This window comes from Salvelinus sp. IW2-2015, linkage group LG16, assembly GCF_002910315.2.
Source record: "Salvelinus sp. IW2-2015 linkage group LG16, ASM291031v2, whole genome shotgun sequence".
Classification (NCBI taxonomy): Eukaryota; Metazoa; Chordata; class Actinopteri; order Salmoniformes; family Salmonidae; genus Salvelinus; species Salvelinus sp. IW2-2015.
The window spans coordinates 13,656,076-13,675,346 of NC_036856.1; the positions used below are offsets into that span (position 1 = coordinate 13,656,076).

General features: G+C 45.6%; 1 protein-coding gene and 1 pseudogene across 1 annotated transcript in view; one reads left to right on the forward strand and one right to left on the reverse strand.

Annotated features, from left to right (window-relative positions):
• Positions 1-9,123, forward strand: part of LOC111975932 (uncharacterized) — a 63,173-nt pseudogene extending 54,050 nt beyond the window's left edge.
• A 10-nt stretch (positions 9,124-9,133) lies between these two features.
• Positions 9,134-19,271, reverse strand: part of LOC111975623 (serine/threonine-protein kinase STK11) — a 33,371-nt gene continuing 23,233 nt past the window's right edge. The window contains exons 10-11 of the mRNA XM_024004052.2: positions 12,180-12,477; positions 9,134-10,908 (exon numbers count right to left, since the gene is read on the reverse strand). Coding sequence (XP_023859820.1) covers positions 12,224-12,477 — 254 coding nt within the window. The 3' untranslated portion in view covers positions 9,134-10,908; positions 12,180-12,223. The remainder of the gene's footprint in view (positions 10,909-12,179; positions 12,478-19,271) is intronic.

Sequence of the window (19,271 nt, forward strand, 5' to 3'; positions counted from 1 at the left end):
GTGTGTGGTGGTGTGGTGTGGTGTGTGTGTGTGTGTGTGTGTGTGTGTGTGTGTGTGTGTGTGTGTGTGTGTGTGTGTGTGTGTGTGTGTGTGTGTGTGTGTGTGTGTGTGTGTGTGTGTGTGTGTGTGTGGCCGCCTGTCTTTGTACGTGTGTGTGTGGTCAACGCAGGTTAGAGGTGGAGGTGGTGGTGGAGCCCAGCTGCAGCAGGGCCAGGTACCGGGGTTGATCGGCCTGTCCCGCGAGCCCCAGGACGAGGCAGCGAGCCTGGGGGACTGTAGACAGCAGAGCTTGGCCTCAGACCACCAGGCCTTGTACAGAGACATCTGGACGCTCCGGGCCTCTCTAGAGCAGTACGGTTCCTCAGCCAGATCAACAACGACAGGGATCCTTTCGCAGCGACGCCGACAGTGTCATCTCCTGGGGGGCCGGACCGAGAGGGGGGAGCTGCCAGTAACCCCTCCAGGACATCGGGGATGAACCCGAAGGGGATGTAGAGCTGCCCGTGGATGATGGGATGGGAGAGGAGAAGGAAGAGAAGAAGAAAGGGGGGAAGCAGGACAGTGTGGAGTCAGAGAGGGTCAGTGACGGGGAGTCAGGGAACCGTAAGCTCATGCAGATGGACAGTGGCTATACGTCTATAGAGGCTCCATCACGGGCGCCAGAGGAGCTGAGACTGTTTGGCAGTAGTGGCAGTATAGACAGAACGGCCCTGGAGAAGAGACACTACTTCACCAGTGCAGGGCACACTGGCACAGTGGGCGAGAGCTTCGAGGCCCGCATCTTCGAGGAAGAGCCAGGCGAGGAGATGCTGGTGGGGGCGACGGGCGGCATTGCAATAGAAACGTCCAGGTCTCCCTGGGCTGGTCTCCGTATGGGCAGATGTTCACTCCACGAGAGGCGCAGCCGCACTCCACCCACCCTTATCACTTACACCGCCGCGACTACAGCATCGACAAGAAAACTGACGCGCGTCTTCCATGAGTTCCTCCGCCACGACCCCAGTTCGACCAGCAGGAGTCACCGAGGAAACATCGCTCGCGCATCCACCTCCGCAAACAGTGGCAGCGCAACAAGCAGTACAGTGACCCGGGCGTTCGCTACCAGTACCACTCCTTTGAGAGGCAGCGACCCCCTTGCGACGGAGGTGATAGCGTCAACTACCCTCTGGACACGGGCTTCAACACACACTGCCACCGCATCGTCAGTGCGCCTGATGAAGAGGCCAGCGAGGGGCCCCCAGTACCCCCCAGACGCCAAAGGCCGAGGCGGTGGTGGCGGGAGGAGCAGAGAGGTGGAGGAAGGAGACAGGAGGAGGGCGAGTCCCAGCAGTAGCTGTGGCAGCAGCACCGTGACCATTAGAGACCTGGAAGGGAGGGCATCCTGTTCCCTCCCACTGTTCCGGATAGAGAGGGCCTGCTAGGGAGCAGCCCGACCCCAGGAAGACACTAGGCAGGCGGTACACCCCCTGAGGCCCCTTACGAGCCCGCGCCAGCCTCCTGACACGGGCAACGGCCGACAGACCATCACAGCCGAGCTGACGGACAAGCTGAGCGCCACCTTGGATGAGCGGCTGTACACAGGCCTGCGACGGACCAAGGACACAGCGGCGGTGACAGAGTGTGTGGTGAAGGTCGTTCACGCCTCCCCCGACCACAGCCCAGTGTAGCATGTCTCCAGTCTCCTCCACTCTCCCCTGATCTTTTGTGTTTCATTTGATTTCATTCTATGCGGGTAACTACAATTTCTCCGTCTGTCTGAATTAGCTGGTCCCAGACCAGTAACAAGAAAACAGGCTACACTATACAGATCATGTAGGCTATATGAAGAATAACACCCTAGATAGTATTTACAGTACCATAGTGTCTCTTACTGCTGTGATTCCTTTCTCCTCTTAGAGAAGTGATGACGTAAAGAGCCAGTATGCCGTCTGCACTAGTCTATCCACTGTGAAACTAGGTGCTATTAGACTTGAAGTCATCTCAAGATCTGGATACAAGTTTATCTGGGCGTAATAGGCCAGTCTTGACTGATAGGCCAGCCAAGACTGTTTAATTGTAATGTGATGTAATTTCATCAGAATCTATGGTACTAGGAACAAAACAGATCAGACCATGAATTTGAAAATGCATTTTCTTTCTTCTCATAAACACTCATTAAATGGGTATGAAAGATGCTGTCCTAATTTGGACACCAAATAAATTCCAGTATCCATATTAGGACGGCTCGTCATATCACACTGGATCAGAGCATATTCTTCATCAAGTATCCTTGTTGCTTAAAGTCTGGCTCATGTTTCTATAAAAAAAATCTTACTGCTTTCCAGAAAAGTGATGGTTGTTAGAACATGTTATTCAATGCCTTTGTATTTGTTGACACATTTCATTTACATGTCTATGCTTGTTTTAAATGTCACTCCTGGTTGTGACTGTAATATCTGGCATACTGGAGGCCAGGGTGAGAGCAACTTAAATGGCAGGTTTTTACCTAATTTCTGTGCCAAAAATACCTTGTTAGCTAATGGAGGGATCTCAAGTGTTACTGAACCAGGGGTTGGAACCAAAACATTTTCCCAATCGTTTAGTTTTGAACAGAACCTCTAATTTTTCATTTTGTTCCACTGTTCCGACCAGCAAGAGTTTAAACCCCCCAAAAAGTCCTGGTTTATATTGTTCCTTTTTTAACCTGTCAAATCATTTATTTAATTTCTTTACATTTAGCTCATTTAGTTGTTTACATGTGTGATGGACAGGCAAGTGTAGCCTATGATGCAACAGAAATGTTGCAAGGTGGAGAAGCGAGCGAGGGTTGAAGTGCTGGGCATCTTGTTATGACATGCATTATCTGAATTAGGTCCACAGAATTATACCTACGGAGGAGCGGCTTCTATGGAGGAACTTTGAATGTCCTTCGAGCAAGCTAGCTAGCTAGTGTGTGCAGAGCCACACCATAAATTAAAAACATATTTTTTGTAGTTAATAAATTCGACATAAAACATGATAACTAAGCCTATAGTATCCTTAACTAGCATTGAAAAAGTCCATCCATTATTTTCTAGCTAATTAAAAAGGTCTCCCGACTTCTGAATCAAGCTTGTAACCTCAGTACAGTACCTATGCTTTGGAGAGGAGCAGGTGTGTCTCTCTCTCTCTCTCTCTCACACACACACACACACACACACACACACACACACACACACACACACACACACACACACACACACACACACACACACACACACACACACACACACACACACACACACACACACACACACACACACACACACACACACACAAGATTTTCAGCTTGCAGGCAGTAACTGGAATAAGTTTGAGTGACAGAGTGAGAGCTTTGCATAGGTGTTTTGTTGTGGGACAACAACAAAAAATGCCTGGAATGTAAAATAACGTTATTAATCGGTTCCAAAGCTTTTAAAAATAACGGTTCTGTTCTGGAACAGTAAGGATCACTTTCGTTCCAGGTTCCGTTTCTGTTCCTTGAAAAATGTTGTTCCTTTGTTCCAACCCCTGCTGCAACACTCTGTTAGAATCACACATCAAAGGCAAGGCTCCCTTGGCCTCCCCAACAGTGTTGGTTAGTGCTGGTCTATAGCTGTAAAGGTTTAAATTAAGGCTTTGAATGGGGCCGATGTTGCCCTCGCAGACATTTGCGTTTATTGAATTTATTCATAAAGGCATACTTTCTTGTGCATGGGTTTACCAAACAGGCTTTATTTGTTTGCTCACTTTCTTTTCTTCCCCTCCTTCTCCTGTGAAAGTTGATAACGCAGCAGCTGCCATCTGCCATGCTAATACCATTGCAAGTCATGGTGACCACTTGTAATCACAGCGGCTGCAAACATCAGACATCAGATGTGTGTATGGGCATCATGAGAGTGCTCTGTGACTGACTCTTGTACTGTGTGTGTGTGTGTCTGTGTGTGTGTGTGTGTGTGCGTGCGTGCGCCTGTCTTCGTACTTGTGTGTGTCACAACAGGTTAGAGGTGGAGGTGGTGGTGGAACCCAGCTGCAGCAGGGGCCAGAGGCTGGAGGTGATCGGCTTGTCCCCGGAGCCCCAGGACGAGGCAGCGAGCCTGGGGGACTGTAGACAGCAGAGCTTGGCCTCAGACCACCAGGCCTTGTACAGAGACATCTGGACGCTCCGGGCCTCTCTAGAGCAGTACGGCTCCTCAGACCAGATCAACAACGACAGGGACTCCTTTCGCAGCGACGCCGACAGTGTCATCTCCCTGGGGGGCCGGACCGAGAGGGGGGAGCTGCCCAGTAACCCCTCCCAGGACATCGGGGATGAACCCGAAGGGGATGTAGAGCTGCCCGTGGATGATGGGATGGGAGAGGAGAAGGAAGAGAAGAAGAAAGGGGGGAAGCAGGACAGTGTGGAGTCAGAGAGGGTCAGTGACGGGGAGTCAGGGAACCGTAAGCTCATGCAGATGGACAGTGGCTATACGTCTATAGAGGCTCCATCACGGGCGCCAGAGGAGCTGAGACTGTTTGGCAGTAGTGGCAGTATAGACAGAACGGCCCTGGAGAAGAGACACTACTTCACCAGTGCAGGGCACACTGGCACAGTGGGCGAGAGCTTCGAGGCCCGCATCTTCGAGGAAGAGCCAGGCGAGGAGATGCTGGTGGGGGCGACGGGCGGCATTGCAATAGAAACGTCCAGGTCTCCCCTGGGCTGGTCTCCGTATGGGCAGATGTTCACTCCACGAGAGGCGCAGCCGCACTCCCACCCACCCTTATCATTACACCGCCGCGACTACAGCATCGACAAGAAAACTGACGCGCTCTTCCATGAGTTCCTCCGCCACGACCCCCAGTTCGACCAGCAGGAGTCACCGAGGAAACATCGCTCGCGCATCCACCTCCGCAAACAGTGGCAGCGCAACAAGCAGTACAGTGACCCGGGCGTTCGCTACCAGTACCACTCCTTTGAGAGGCAGCGGACCCCCTTGCGACGAGGTGATAGCGTCAACTACCCTCTGGACACGGGCTTCCACAGCACACTGCCACGCATCGTCAGTGCGCCTGATGAAGAGGCCAGCGAGGGGGCCCCCAGTACCCCCCAGACGCCAAAGGCCGAGGCGGTGGTGGCGGGAGGAGCAAGAGAGGTGGAGGAAGGAGACAGGAGGAGGGCGAGTCCCAGCAGTAGCTGTGGCAGCAGCACCGTGACCATTAGAGACCTGGAAGGGAGGGCATCCTGTTCCCCTCCCACTGTTCCGGATAGAGAGGGCCTGCTAGGGGAGCAGCCCGACCCCCAGGAAGACACTAGGCAGGCGGTACACCCCCCTGAGGCCCCTTACGAGCCCCGCCAGCCTCCTGACACGGGCAACGGCCGACAGACCATCACAGCCGAGCTGACGGACAAGCTGAGCGCCACTCTGGATGAGCGGCTGTACACAGGCCTGCGACGGACCAAGGACACAGCGGCGGTGACAGAGTGTGTGGTGAAGGTCGTTCACGCCTCCCCCGACCACAGCCCAGTGTAGCATGTCTCCAGTCCTCCTCCACTCCTCCCTGATCTTTTGTGTTTCATTTGATTTCATTCTATGCCGGGTAACTACAATTTCTCCGTCTGTCTGAATTAGCTGGTCCCAGACCAGTAACAAGAAAACAGGCTACACTATACAGTATCATGTAGGCTATATGAAGAATACACCCCTAGATAGTATTTACAGTACCATAGTGTCTCTTACTGCTGTGATTCCTTTCTCCTCTTAGAGAAGTGATGACGTAAAGAGCCAGTATGCCGTCTGCACTAGTCTATCCACTGTGAAACTAGGTGCTATTAGACTTGAAGTCATCTCAAGATCTGGATACAAAGTTTATCTGGGCGTAATAGGCCAGTCTTGACTGATAGGCCAGCCAAGACTGTTTAATTGTAATGTGATGTAATTTCATCAGAATCTATGGTACTAGGAACAAAAACAGATCAGACCATGAATTTGAAAATGCATTTTCTTTCTTCTCATAAACACTCATTAAATGGGTATGAAGATGCTGTCCTAATTTGGACACCAAATAAATTCCAGTATCCATATTAGGACCGCCTCGTCATATCCACACTGGATCAGAGCATATTCTTCATCAAGTATCCTTGTTGCTTAAAGTCTGGCCTCATGTTTCTATAAAAAAAATCTTACTGCTTTCCAGAAAAGTGATGGTTGTTAGAACATGTTATTCAATGCCTTTGTATTTGTTGACACATTTCATTTACATGTCTATGCTTGTTTTAAATGTCACTCTGGTTGTGACTGTAATATCTGGCATACTGGAGGCCAGGGTGAGAGCAACTTAAATGGCAGGTTTTTACCTAATTTCTGTGCCAAAAATACCTTGTTAGCTAATGGAGGGATCTCAAGTGTTACTGAACCAGGGGTTGGAACCAAAACATTTTCCCAATCGTTTAGTTTTGAACAGAACCTCTAATTTTTCATTTTGTTCCACTGTTCCGACCAGCAAGAGTTTAGAACCCCCCAAAAAGTCCTGGTTTATATTGTTCCTTTTTTAACCTGTCAAATCATTTATTTAATTTCTTTACATTTAGCTCATTTAGTTGTTTACATGTGTGATGGACAGGCAAGTGTAGCCTATGATGCAACAGAAATGTTGCAYGTGGAGAGAGCGAGCGAGGGTTGAAGTGCTGGGCATCTTGTTATGACATGCATTATCTGAATTAGGTCCACAGAATTATACCTACGGAGGAGCGGCTTCTATGGAGGAACTTTGAATGTCCTTCGAGCAAGCTAGCTAGCTAGTGTGTGCAGAGCCACACCATAATTAAAAACATATTTTTTGTAGTTAATAAATTCGACATAAAACATGATAACTAAGCCTATAGTATCCTTAACTAGCATTGAAAAAGTCCATCCATTATTTTCTAGCTAATTAAAAAGGTCTCCCGACTTCTGAATCAAGCTTGTAACCTCAGTACAGTAGCCTATGCTTTGGAGAGGAGCAGGTGTGTCTCTCTCTCTCTCACACACACACACACACACACACACACACACACACACACACACACACACACACACACACACACACACACACACACACACACACACACACACACACACACACACACACACACACACACACAAAGATTTTCAGCTTGCAGGCAGTAACTGGAATAAGTTTGAGTGACAGAGTGAGAGCTTTGCATAGGTGTTTTGTTGTGGGACAACAACAAAAAATGCCTGGAATGTAAAATAACGTTATTAATCGGTTCCAAAGCTTTTAAAAATAACGGTTCTGTTCTGGAACAGTAAGGATCACTTTCGTTCCAGGTTCCGTTTCTGTTCCTTGAAAAATGTTGTTCCTTTGTTCCAACCCCTGCTGACAACTCTGTTAGAATCACACATCAAAGGCAAGGCTCCCTTGGCCTCCCCCAACAGTGTTGGTTAGTGCTGGTCTATAGCTGTAAAGGTTTAAATTAAGGCTTTGAATGGGGCCGATGTTGCCCTCGCAGACATTTGCGTTTATTGAATTTATTCATAAAGGCATACTTTCTTGTGCATGGGTTTACCAAACAGGCTTTATTTGTTTGCTCACTTTCTTTTCTTTCCCCTCCTTCTCCTGTGAAAGTTGATAACGCAGCAGCGCATCCCTCTGGGCTAAAAGGACTGCACTTCTTGTCCGTTACCAAACCAGAACAAAGTTGTTATTTGGAGCAGATTCCACATCTTCTCCTTTGACATCCTCTGTGTGGACTTTGCAACCCAATGCCATTCAAGTATAACCCCATTATCAGATTATGTCTTATGTGCCAAAAGAAGGCAAGGAATGGCATGCCCGTTCCAGAATTACCTTGGAAACTATTTTGCACTTAACTGTGTAGTGGCTGGGAGTCTGCTTCTCCTACATTCCACAATCAGCAGGAATATTTGATCAAAAACGAAGGGGAGTCCCCCTCCCGTAGTTGAAGTCCACTCTGCCTGGTCTCTTGCTGAGGGTGTAACACAATGAAGATAGAGAAATTGCCGTAAATGGAAAAGAGGGAGATATTTCTAGCTTTCATTTCCCTCCTTTTGGGTGTGACCGTGCTACTTCACAGCCCCGGTGAATCAGATATGTTTCCTCTAATAGGGACATCAGATAGCCCCTTGTTATAGCTGTGTGGACTCACAGGCAGAAGGTACCTTAACTCATTAGGGGAACAATGGCCAAGATGAAAGCTGGTGAGAGGGCTTGAATTGGTCTTCTAGCGTGGAGGCTAGTGATATCCTTCCTTTCTCTCACCTACTTCACATCAGACAGTGCACATTATYTCACCATGGGAAGGAAACCCAGGGGCTTCACATGTCTCAGCACCATTTTGTGTCATTACCAGGTGCCTTTTATGGAGGTGTTAGAACGTCAAGGAAGGAGACGGATCCTTTCMCCAGTCACCTTGGGAACAAACAAGATCAGATGCCTTTGAGGTTACTGGTTACTCAGCATTCTCTGATTCTTGTCAGTAATGAGAGGAATGGTGCATCATTTCTGGACTTAGCAAGGGGGTGTCAACACCAACTTAATGAAAAAGACTAGAGGCGCAAACAAATTAGTACATTTGTACAAAGATTAACTTTGTTGTGTATACAAGCACAATGTTGCAGGAACTAGTGTAGTCTCTTTTATTAGGTGTAGACGTAACTGGCGACACTGTGGTGAAAGACGTTTTGTACACAAGTAGCCTGTCCAATGCATTGACGCATTACTGTGCATAGGTTTGCATGATAATTAACCGTTTTAGTACATATATTCATGATTTCTCAGAACTACTGCACCAAATGAATGATTCCATGGTTGTCGGTCGACAGAACAGACATTTAAATCAGCACTGGTACTTAGAGGTTTTGCATTCTATGGAATCTACCTTTGTTTAGGAGTCATGCCATGCTAACTGATAATCTACAATTGAGATTTATTTCCATGAAAGAGAAAAATATACAATCTATTTCTGTATTCCTGCTTGTTATAACTGCTATATTTCTCAAACTAGTTAAGTAGAGCTTTATAAATAACTGATTTGTTGACCCAGAACTATATGAGCCTTGACGGACCAAACAATTAAACCGTTATTTGGGTTTTTTCCAATAAGTAAATAAATGAATAAGGCATTAATGGTTGTGTCTCATTTCTAATTTTTAATGGTACTCCAAAGCAAAAAGAGTGGGAAGAAGAGGAAGACAAGGGGACTGCAACACTATCCTCCCTCTTCTCCATCCCACTCCGTGTGTTGTTCATTTCAGGTGTTGAGGGTCTGACAGTGTGTGGAGCTGTTAATATGCACCAGAGCCCATGCACATCAATGAATGACTTCACAGTGATTAGGGTTCCCAATCGATTGCAAAGCAGAGTGAAAGTAGGACAGCAGTCTCAACCTGCAGAAGAACTGCATCACCAACACTACATCAGCAAATATGACAATAAAAAATGCCAGCATTCCATCAGATTCCCCAATAGCTTTACACCAATGATTCAAGTCATTATTGCAATGATCAACCACTAATACCATGTGGATTTATTTACCAACCTGCAGCAAAGCTATGACTTCTGTTCGCTTTTGCTCTTGGATTTATAAACGATGCAGTGTTGGGGTAGGGGTAGCCTTTTTGGTCTGTGTGAACATCACTCTCAGGGATGGTCTAGTACAGTACAAGGTTTGACAGTCCAGATCAATAGTGGCCAGGCCAGCTCCACTAAAACAAGCCCATCACAGCAGGAGCCACATATCATCTTATCAAAGTAGGCTGCAGCCAACCCTCCCACCAGCCAATACACCAATCAGAATAATACATCAAAGTCAAGGTGAAGCAATCTGCAGTGTAGTGCCAGAGGGACCTGCAGGTTTGACTGCAGCAGCACACACAGATGTTCCTTAAAGATGCACTATGCAGAAATCGTTGTCATTTCCTGGATGCAAAAATTATAATAGTTCGCCTAATTTTAGATATGTGACAAAACAAGCAAGTATAGCGTAGAGAATCAATCATTGTACCAAATAGTGTTTTCAGCTGGTGTACAAAACCGAAAGTAAGACGCAAAAAGGAAACTTAACGGGAAGCGTAGGAAGAGTGCATATAGAACAGATCTACCGCTTCTTAGACCTGCTTTCAATGAGGATGACAGATCTGAACAAGTGAAAAACCAAACAAAATTAGTGACGGAACTGATATATCTCAGTGAAATGTCAAAGTCCATCAACTGTCTTGCTCTCAGAACCTAGCAATTGAGCCTGGGGACGAGTCGGTTATAAAGTTTCACACGGCCTATTGTTTGATTGACAAGATACATTTATTTATAATACAGCCACAAATAAAGAGAAATCACAGAACAAACAGCTGGTGAGGTTGGGGTGCATTTGATATAAATAATAATTCAAACCCATTTTGGGGACTAAAACACCAAAACAAAACTAAAGATGCAAAAAAATCTAAAGCAAAGACATTCTTGAATAGTTATGTATACTTGGCGTGTCTATAGTTCCCTTTCCTTTAGCCTGCATATGCCGTTAATGCATTTTTTAATTAAATGACCATAATTATTACCGTTACAAATATTGTAGTTTATTGAAATGATCCATGTCATTCAATACACATCACAATGTGCGCTTTAATACAGAGTAACTGTAGGATAAACAGTGTAGTAGTCTAAAACGAGCTACATTCATACAGTGAGGGGTGGGATTCCCAGTATGATTTGCAGAAGGGGGTAAGTCCTAGCCTCTTCTCCATTTCTCTCTGGAGCTTCACTCTTACATCATCACGTTGTCAGTCGTCAGACAGAAAATAACTAGTGAAATAAACCACTGTAGTGCATCATGTCCTGTTATTGCATGCTGCAGACCAGGCTGTCAAAACATTCATCACCCAAACGTCAGGGAGCCGGAAAATAGAGAACACAAACCTGAGGGAATCAAACCGACAATTAGCTACAATCATTTACAGTATTACTCAATCAGTTATCAGCACCCCTCAATTAAACATTTGCACAATACAGTTAAAGATGACTGAATTAAGAGGATTCACATAGTATTACAGTCTAAATAATGCAGGATTCACATAGTATTACAGTCTAAAAGAAGAATGGAACCAAGATTGTATGGTTAGTATTCTGCATCTGTATTGCTTCTCCACTCAGTTGGTGCTGTAAGCCTCTGTGGGAAATTATGTAATCTTCAATTTCATACAGTACTGTAGATGTAGCATTTCAAATATGCCAATAAAATCATTTCCCCGGGGTACTGTATTATATAATTATTTTAACAAATGTGTTGCATATAGCACGATCACAATTTTGTAAATTGTGATAAAACGGGGAAACATGTTTGTTAGGAAGGGATTAGCATCAGAATCCCCTATTGGCCCAGGAGATGGTGTGACGGTTGTGTTCAAATGAAATGCATTTGCATGAACCTGTTAACCAGGCAGGAGTGCATGATGGGATCCTTCATTTTTCCTTCAGAAAGAGGAATGTGAGGCGTGAGGCAGGGGGAGCTTGTTAAAGAGTCAGAACCTGTACTCAGCAATGACTCATAGGGAGAGAAAGAAGGAGAGAGAGAGAGACAGGGAGGGAGAAAGAGGGGAACCCACATGAATGAGCAGGTGCCTCGGGGGGAACACAGAGGAGGGGAAATGGGAAGAGAGAGGAGAGAAGCCTAGAAAGCAGATTATGCTGCATCTCCCTCCCACGCAGTCCGCCCACACACTCCTGCTCTCCATCCATACAGAGGAGAGCGTCAGTCAGGGCTCTTCCAACCCCACCCCGTCCCTAGCACCATACGCTGCGTCAACCAGCCCAATCCTGTCTCTCCAATAACCGAGTCTTCCTCCCTGGAGACGCCACTCTACTGTTCGGCTCCATAATTAGACTCCTCAGGCCTGTGTTTTTTTTTTACCTTGAGAGCAGCTTGGAAGACAATCAAGGCACACATGCGTAATTACACCAGGCAGACGTGTAGCCAGAATCTTACTTCCATTTGCTTTTTTTGTATACAGTTAGCTGTAGGTTTCAGGAGGGGATCAAACGAATATGTCATCTCAGTTAAATTGATAAAAATGTCATCTTACTTGGATTTAATAGCATTATCATCTGAAGGTCACAGGGATGCGACAAGGTCTAAACTACACCATATTGTACAGCTGTTAAACACTCCCCCAATGCCTCCTCCTCCTCACCTGTCCAGTATATGTGTTCAGGGCTGGGGGTCCAGGGGCTGCCCTCATTGCTGCTTGCAGTTGGACAGCTTGCGGATGCGGCTGTAGGTGGACACTCCTTTGCGTGAGGGGTTGGAGGAGGAGGAGGAGGAGAGGCGTTCTGATCGGGACCTGGTCCTGCTGGTGGTTGGGTAGTGGTCCTGGTCTGTCTCTGTACCGTTCACACATAGGGTCCTGAGCCCCAGCCCCAGCCCCAGCCCCGGCCCCACACAACCCCCCTGGTGCCCGTTCTGCTCCAGCCCATCCTCATGCACCCGACCTGTGGAGAGAACACAGAGACGAGAATTAGAGGTTGGAGGTCAGTGGTCTAAGCTGACTCAGAGAAACATACGCTGTCAGCCATCAGGTTAGACTCCTGGTGGAAGTCAGCTTTATGCACAGATCTGGGATCAGCTTACTCCCCCCAAACCATTAGGCGGAAATGAAAAAATGCCCGTAAATCATTGTCAGGTAAGTATCTAGGTCTAGGAGGACATTTTCCTCCACACTGTTAGTAACAGGTCAGAGTGACCCGAGATAATGGGGGAGGTGAGCGAGCACTGAGCAGCCTTGAAGAAAGTTTGTAGACGAGCAAAAACTGTTGGGAGACCTTCACTAAATGTAAGCATATGTTTACTGTGTTCTTCAGCAGTTTGCATTTTTACAAAAGAGACTGTTCAGGCTCCCAATATAATTGTATTAGCAAATGTAGCATAGAAATAAAAAACACTCCATTCAAACATTGACAAGAATAACACATTTGCACATATCCCTGAAAATGTCAAATGTCTCACCTAAAGAGAACACATTTCCTAATTAATGCCAAAGCGTTTCATGCCATTTCCTCTATGTGTGAAACTCAGCACAACCAAAAACAGCCTGCTTTATTTAAGATGCAGTTCTTCTAAAGTTGCAAAAGTCTTGCAAAACTAAAGGTGAGGTGGGCTTTAGCTTAAGTAATGACTGAGCACATTTGGGTCCGCTTGCCAAATCAAATCCTCCAGACGCAAACAGTATTCCCACCAGTCCTGTTTTTTAGTCCAAGACTATGCTTCTATGTCCGGGAAACCCTACATTAGGGCTGTTGCGGTGACAGTATTACCACCACACCGGGAGTCATGACTGCAGTCAAAAACCACGTGACTCAAGAATGTGTTGGTATCCAATTCCCTAATGAACATCAGGTTACTAATGACCTGATACTCAGGGCTCTATTGTCCCTCTAACCACTCTGACGTTAATGCAAATGCAATCTAAAATAACAGCAAAAATAACAGCAAACACTTATCATCAAAACAGTATCATGGCTACATTTTGTTACATCTGTGATGATCAATGTGAAGAAAGAAGTTCAACAACAGGTTGGATCTGAGTGGAAAACATGGTTGTTGTGGATGTTGTTTCAAAGCCAAACACAATGAAATGGACAGCGCTTTCTAAGGTGATGATTCATTCAAAAGCCTTTAAGACATTGCATGTCGAACACCCATACGAATATCAGGGCTTATGCATATGCCTATATATGAGCCCAAGCCCGAAAGAAAAAACAGAATTAAAATGATTGCGCTGTTATACAATACATAGCCTGTATACCACATGTTACGCAGTGGCGGTCAGTGTCGTTTAAGATAAGTGAGGACAAATGTTTTTTTATGAGCATGGCCTTATTTCTATTACAGCATATTGGATGACTGTCATTCATATWCCATTCACCCAGTTCAATGTAACATTGATAGGTTTAGGCTACTACATGATACTCACATTTTCACCATACCCATCAAGAGGTTGCCACAACCGAGCCTATGAATGAAAGTTTACAACGTAGGCGCACACAGGTCGAAAGAGAAATTTGAGGTGACACAGTGACAGACAGTTACACATTWTATACCGCCTTGCACAATCTTGCCTGCATCTAGCTTGCAAACGAGTTTCTATTGGACAAATTCAGGCATTTTCATCCCGTTTTGTTAACTTCCGTTTAAGAAACGTTTTTCAACAGAATCAGTGGATGACTACACCCCTGATCATAGCAGCCACGTTCTATTCACTCTATGCACTCTTCTCCTCTCACCTTTTCTCTTCATGTGTGGACAACACATCAGCTGTATGTGACCAGGCAAAAAATACATACATCTTTTTCCAAACCGATCCGCTACACAGCCTACATCAACGTTAGTGTACAGTCAGTAAGCAGTTACACCAGCGGGCCTCGTGGCAATATATTTCTAATACCAAAAGCGTACATTGTGTTGGAAAGTCAAAGCCAGTGAGCTAACATACACCCTGCTCAAACAGAGGGGTTCTTTCAGTAGGCTAAACTACCTAGCTGCATTTGCTAGCTAAGTAACGTTAAGTGAAACTGAAAAYGAAATGACATCTATTTCCCTCTTGCTTCCTCATTTTGTAAGGAATTACATTTGTTCAACTCTCGTCTTTCTCTCTCTTTGAGTCAACTACTCACCACATTTTATACACTACAGTGCTAGCTAGCTGTAGCTTATGCTTTCAGTATTAGATGAATTCTCTGATCCTTTGATTGGATGGCAGTTCATGCTGCAAGAGCTCTGATAGGTTGGCATAATTTCTCCAGAAGTTGCTATAATTATTGTGTAAGTCTATGGAAGCGGGTGAGAACCATGAGCCTCCTAGGTTTTGTATTGAAAAACAAGTGATAGTCCCACTAAGAGCAAACCAGAAGGGATGCGTATTGCTGCAGAATGCTGTGGTAGCCATGCGGGTTAAGTGTGCCTTGAATTCTAAATAAAATCACAGACTGAGTGTCACCAGCAAAGCGCCCCCACACCTCCTCCATGCTTCACGGTGGGAACCACACATGCAGAGATCATTCGTTCATCTACTCTGCGTCTCACAAAGACAGCGGTTGGAACCAAAAATCTCAAATTCGGACTCATCAGACCAAAAGAACAGATTTCCACCGGTCTACCGTCCATTGCTCGTGTTTCTTGGTGCAAGCAAGTCTCTTCTTATTGGTATCTTTTTGTAGTGGCCTCTTTGCAGAAATTCAACCATGAAGGCCTGATTCACTCAGTTGATGTTGAGACGTATCTTCAATATATCCACATAATTTCCCTTCCTCATGATGCCATCCATTTTGTGAAGTGCACCAGTCCCTCCTGCAGAAAAGCACCCCCACAACATGGTGCTGCCACCCCGTGCTTCACGGTTGGGATGGTGTTCTTCAGCTTACAATCCTCACCCATTTTCCTCCCAACATAACAATGGTTATTAAGGCCAAACAGACCAGAGGACATTTCTACAAAAAGCGCAATCTTTGTCCCCATGTGCAGTTGCAAACCATAGTCTGGCTTTTTTATGGCGGTTTTGGCGCAGTGGCCTCTTCCTTGCTGAGCGGCCTTTCAGGTTGTGGATATAGATACTTTTGTACCCGTTTCCTCCAGCATCTTCACAAGGTCCTTTGCTGTTGTTCTGGGATTGATTTGCACTTTTCGCACCAAAGTACGTTCATCTCTAGGAGACAGAACGAGTCTCCTTCCTGAGCGGTATGACGGCTGCATGGTCCCATGGTGTTTATACTTGCGTACTATTGTTTGTACAGATGAACGTGGTACCTTCAGGCGTTTGGAAATTGCTCCCAAGGATGAACCAAACTTGTTGAAGGTCTACAATTTTTTTCTGAGGTCTTGGCTGATTTCTTTTGATTTTCCCATGATGTCAAGCAAAGAGGCACTGAGTTTGAAGGTAGGCCTTGAAAAGCCACTGCATAATTTTCTGGAATTTTCCAAGCGGTCAAAAGGCACAGTCAAATTAGTGTATGTAAACTTCTGAACCACTGGAAATGTGACACAGTGAATTATAAGAATTACTTGTGTCATGCACAAAGTAGGTGTCCTAACCGACCTGCCAAAACTATAGTTTGTTAACAAGAAATTGGTGGAGAGGTTGAAAAAACTAGTTTAATTGACTCCAACCTAAGTGCATGTAAACTTCCGACCTCAACTGTATGTATAGATAGAAAGATCACATTMACATAAGTATTCAGACCCTTTACTCAGTACATTGTTGATGCAACTTTGGCAGGACTACAGCCTAGAGTCTCTTGGGTATGACGCTACAAGCTTAGCACACCTGTATTTGGGGAGTTCCTCCCAATCTTGTCTGCAGATCCTCTCAAGCACTGTCAGGTTGGTTGGAGAGCGTTGCTGCACAGCTATTTTCAGGTCTCTCCAGAGATGTTCGATCGAGTTCATGTCCAGGCTCTGGCTGGGCCACTCAAGGACATTCAGAGACTTGTCCCAAAGCCACTCCTGCATTGTCTAGGCTGTGTGCTTAGTGTCGTTGTCCTGTTGGAAGGTGAACCTTCACCCCAGTCTGAGGTCCTGAGCACTCTGGAGCAGGTTTTCATCAAGGATCTCTGTACTTTGCTCGTTCATCTTTCTCTCAATCCTGACTGGTATACCAGTCCCTACTGCTGAAAAACACCCCCACAGCATGATGCTGCCACCACCATGCTTTAACGTAGGTTTCCTCCAGACGTGATGCTTGGCATTCAGGCCAAATAGTTCAATCTTGATTTCAACAGACCAGAGAATCTTGTTTCTCATGGTCTGTGTCCTTGAGGTGCCTTTTGGCAAACTCCAAGCGGGCTGTCATGTTCCTTTTACTCTAGAGTGGCTTTCGTCTGGCCACTCTACCATAAAGGCCTGATTGGTGGAGTGCTGCAGAGATGGTTGTCCTTCTGGAAGGTTCTCCCATCTCCACAGAGGAACTCTAGAGCTCTGTCAGAGTGACCATTCGGTTCTTGGTCACCTCCCTGACCAAGGCCCTTCTCCCCAGATTGCTCAGTTAGGATGTTTGTGCAGAACTTGTCAACTTAAATAGACTGTCATAAGGTAGGAAATGTTTGAATCAGATTGGTGCCATCTCAGATGATGCAAACAGTCGTTTCTTGTCTGAACTGGTTTTGCTTCATTATAGAGTGCAGAACATGACATCTCTCAGTGATATGTTGCTTCAGGAACCAAGATAAAGTGTGCAACAGGTTAGTAAAACATGCAAGTTGAAAAAGGAAAAGAAAACTAAATTTTCTCAAAGCAAACTACATGACATTAATAATCATTAATCATGACCTTTCATGAATGGGGCGATGAAGTCACCCTGATTTATGCACACAGGTTCACCATGCAAAAGATGACTAAAACCCCGGGTCATAATGACAATCATCACCATAATTAACCACAATTGACATCTGCACATTATTAGACTTGTTCAATCAGAAATCAAAGTGCTTCCGGGACTCTCAGTAATTGAACACCAGCTAAATGAAGTCTGACTGGGCCCTCGCTCTCCCTCTAAACCCCCTGTGAAGCTGTCGACACTGGGCTTACTGATTAGCCTGGGCCATAAATATGTAATCAAAGGCAGCACAGCGACACCGGGCTCGCCCTCATTAACCTCCCCCTCACAGCACCTCTCCTCCCCTTTACTCCAACAATGGCTAACCTGTGAAGACCTGTGCCTGTCACCCCCTTTCTGACAACAGCAAAGGTGACAAAAGAACAGGTAGAATCATAGTGTCAGAGCAGAGAGAGAGGGAGGAGAGAGAGAGGGAGGCGGAGGAAGGGGGGGATATACAGTGCAAGTGACTTAACGAACTGCAGCAGGATGACTCACCTAGTTGCCATGGCAACTTAAACACTCGCTACTCTTTAATCGTCGATTTTGAACTGCTGCTCATGGAGCCGGCGAGCGGAGAGAAAGGGGGGGGGGTTATGTTTCCGGAAATCATTAAAATACATGGTGGTGGTGTGTGTGTGTATGCACAAAATGAGCACAAGGCTGACGCCGGGGTCACAAACTAGGACGTTTGACGTCAAATACACCCCAGGCCATACATACACCTCCCTCTCTTTCTCTAAAACACCTCACCTCTCTAATGCAGTCAAGCTGTGCTCCCTCTATAATGGGTTGCATTGTTGCACAGTATGAGTGGGTGCTGCTGGGGTGGTTTCTATGCCCTAAATGAGCAGCAACCATGTACTACGCATCCCTACACACATACAAATCCTTTAGGAGTTCTTAAATTGCTTAAGAATGCTTCAACCGTAAGAGGAATAGAGAGAGAAAGAGAGAAAATACAGGAGTGTGTGGTGTGCAGTATAGGAGGCTCAGACTGGAGAGGAAGTGGGCAAGAAAAAAAAACAGACTACTACTATATGACAGATACAAATTCTAATTAACATTTCTATCACACCGTTGTTCCCCTACACACTCACACGGTTGTTCACCTTTCTCACAAATCAGCCTCCCAACAGGCATTGCCCTACAAAGCCACACTGTGATTCCTGTTATTTTAAAGCCCTATTTTCCAAATTTCACAGCTCCAGCATGGCACAGAGAGCAAACACAACAGACTCCGATGACAGTGAGGGGAATTTGTTTTGGGTCATTTACCTTTTTTTGGGCAGACAAACTTACCGATACTGACATATCTGCTGATATTGTATTTTATGTCGGAGAAATTAAAGTGTATGTTTTCCACACTGAGTTCTTATAAATTGCCATCCAAAAACAGCAACTGTCCAATAAATATGCTTCAAATGTTGATTTCTTACATTGTGAAATGAATAACATGAGAATGACTGCAAGTGTTCAGATAAGCATAAGATTCCCTTTTTTCATCCTATTTATTAAATATTGCTTATCGGTGGATATATCGACCGATATAGAGGTAAAAAGCCAATATTGGCAGATTATATCAGTGAACCGATATATCGGTCGGACTCTTAAGGGTAGTGGGTATAATTTCACAAAATATCCTCCACAGGACACCCAAGAGGAAGCAGTGGTGAATCAAATCAAAAATACAAATAATCTATTTGTGCTTCCCTTTGAGGAGGAGAGTACGGAATAAAATGTACCCAGAACATAAACAAGATTCCGGTTTAAATTGACTTAACTTTAATTGGCAACACACAATGCACAAGAAGCCACGGCAGACAAATCACTTAATAAAAGACTGCCAGGAAATAGTGAATTGAAAGGAAAAAAATTAAAAGAATGATGGATACTCTCTCTGCATGCTGTCCTCATGTA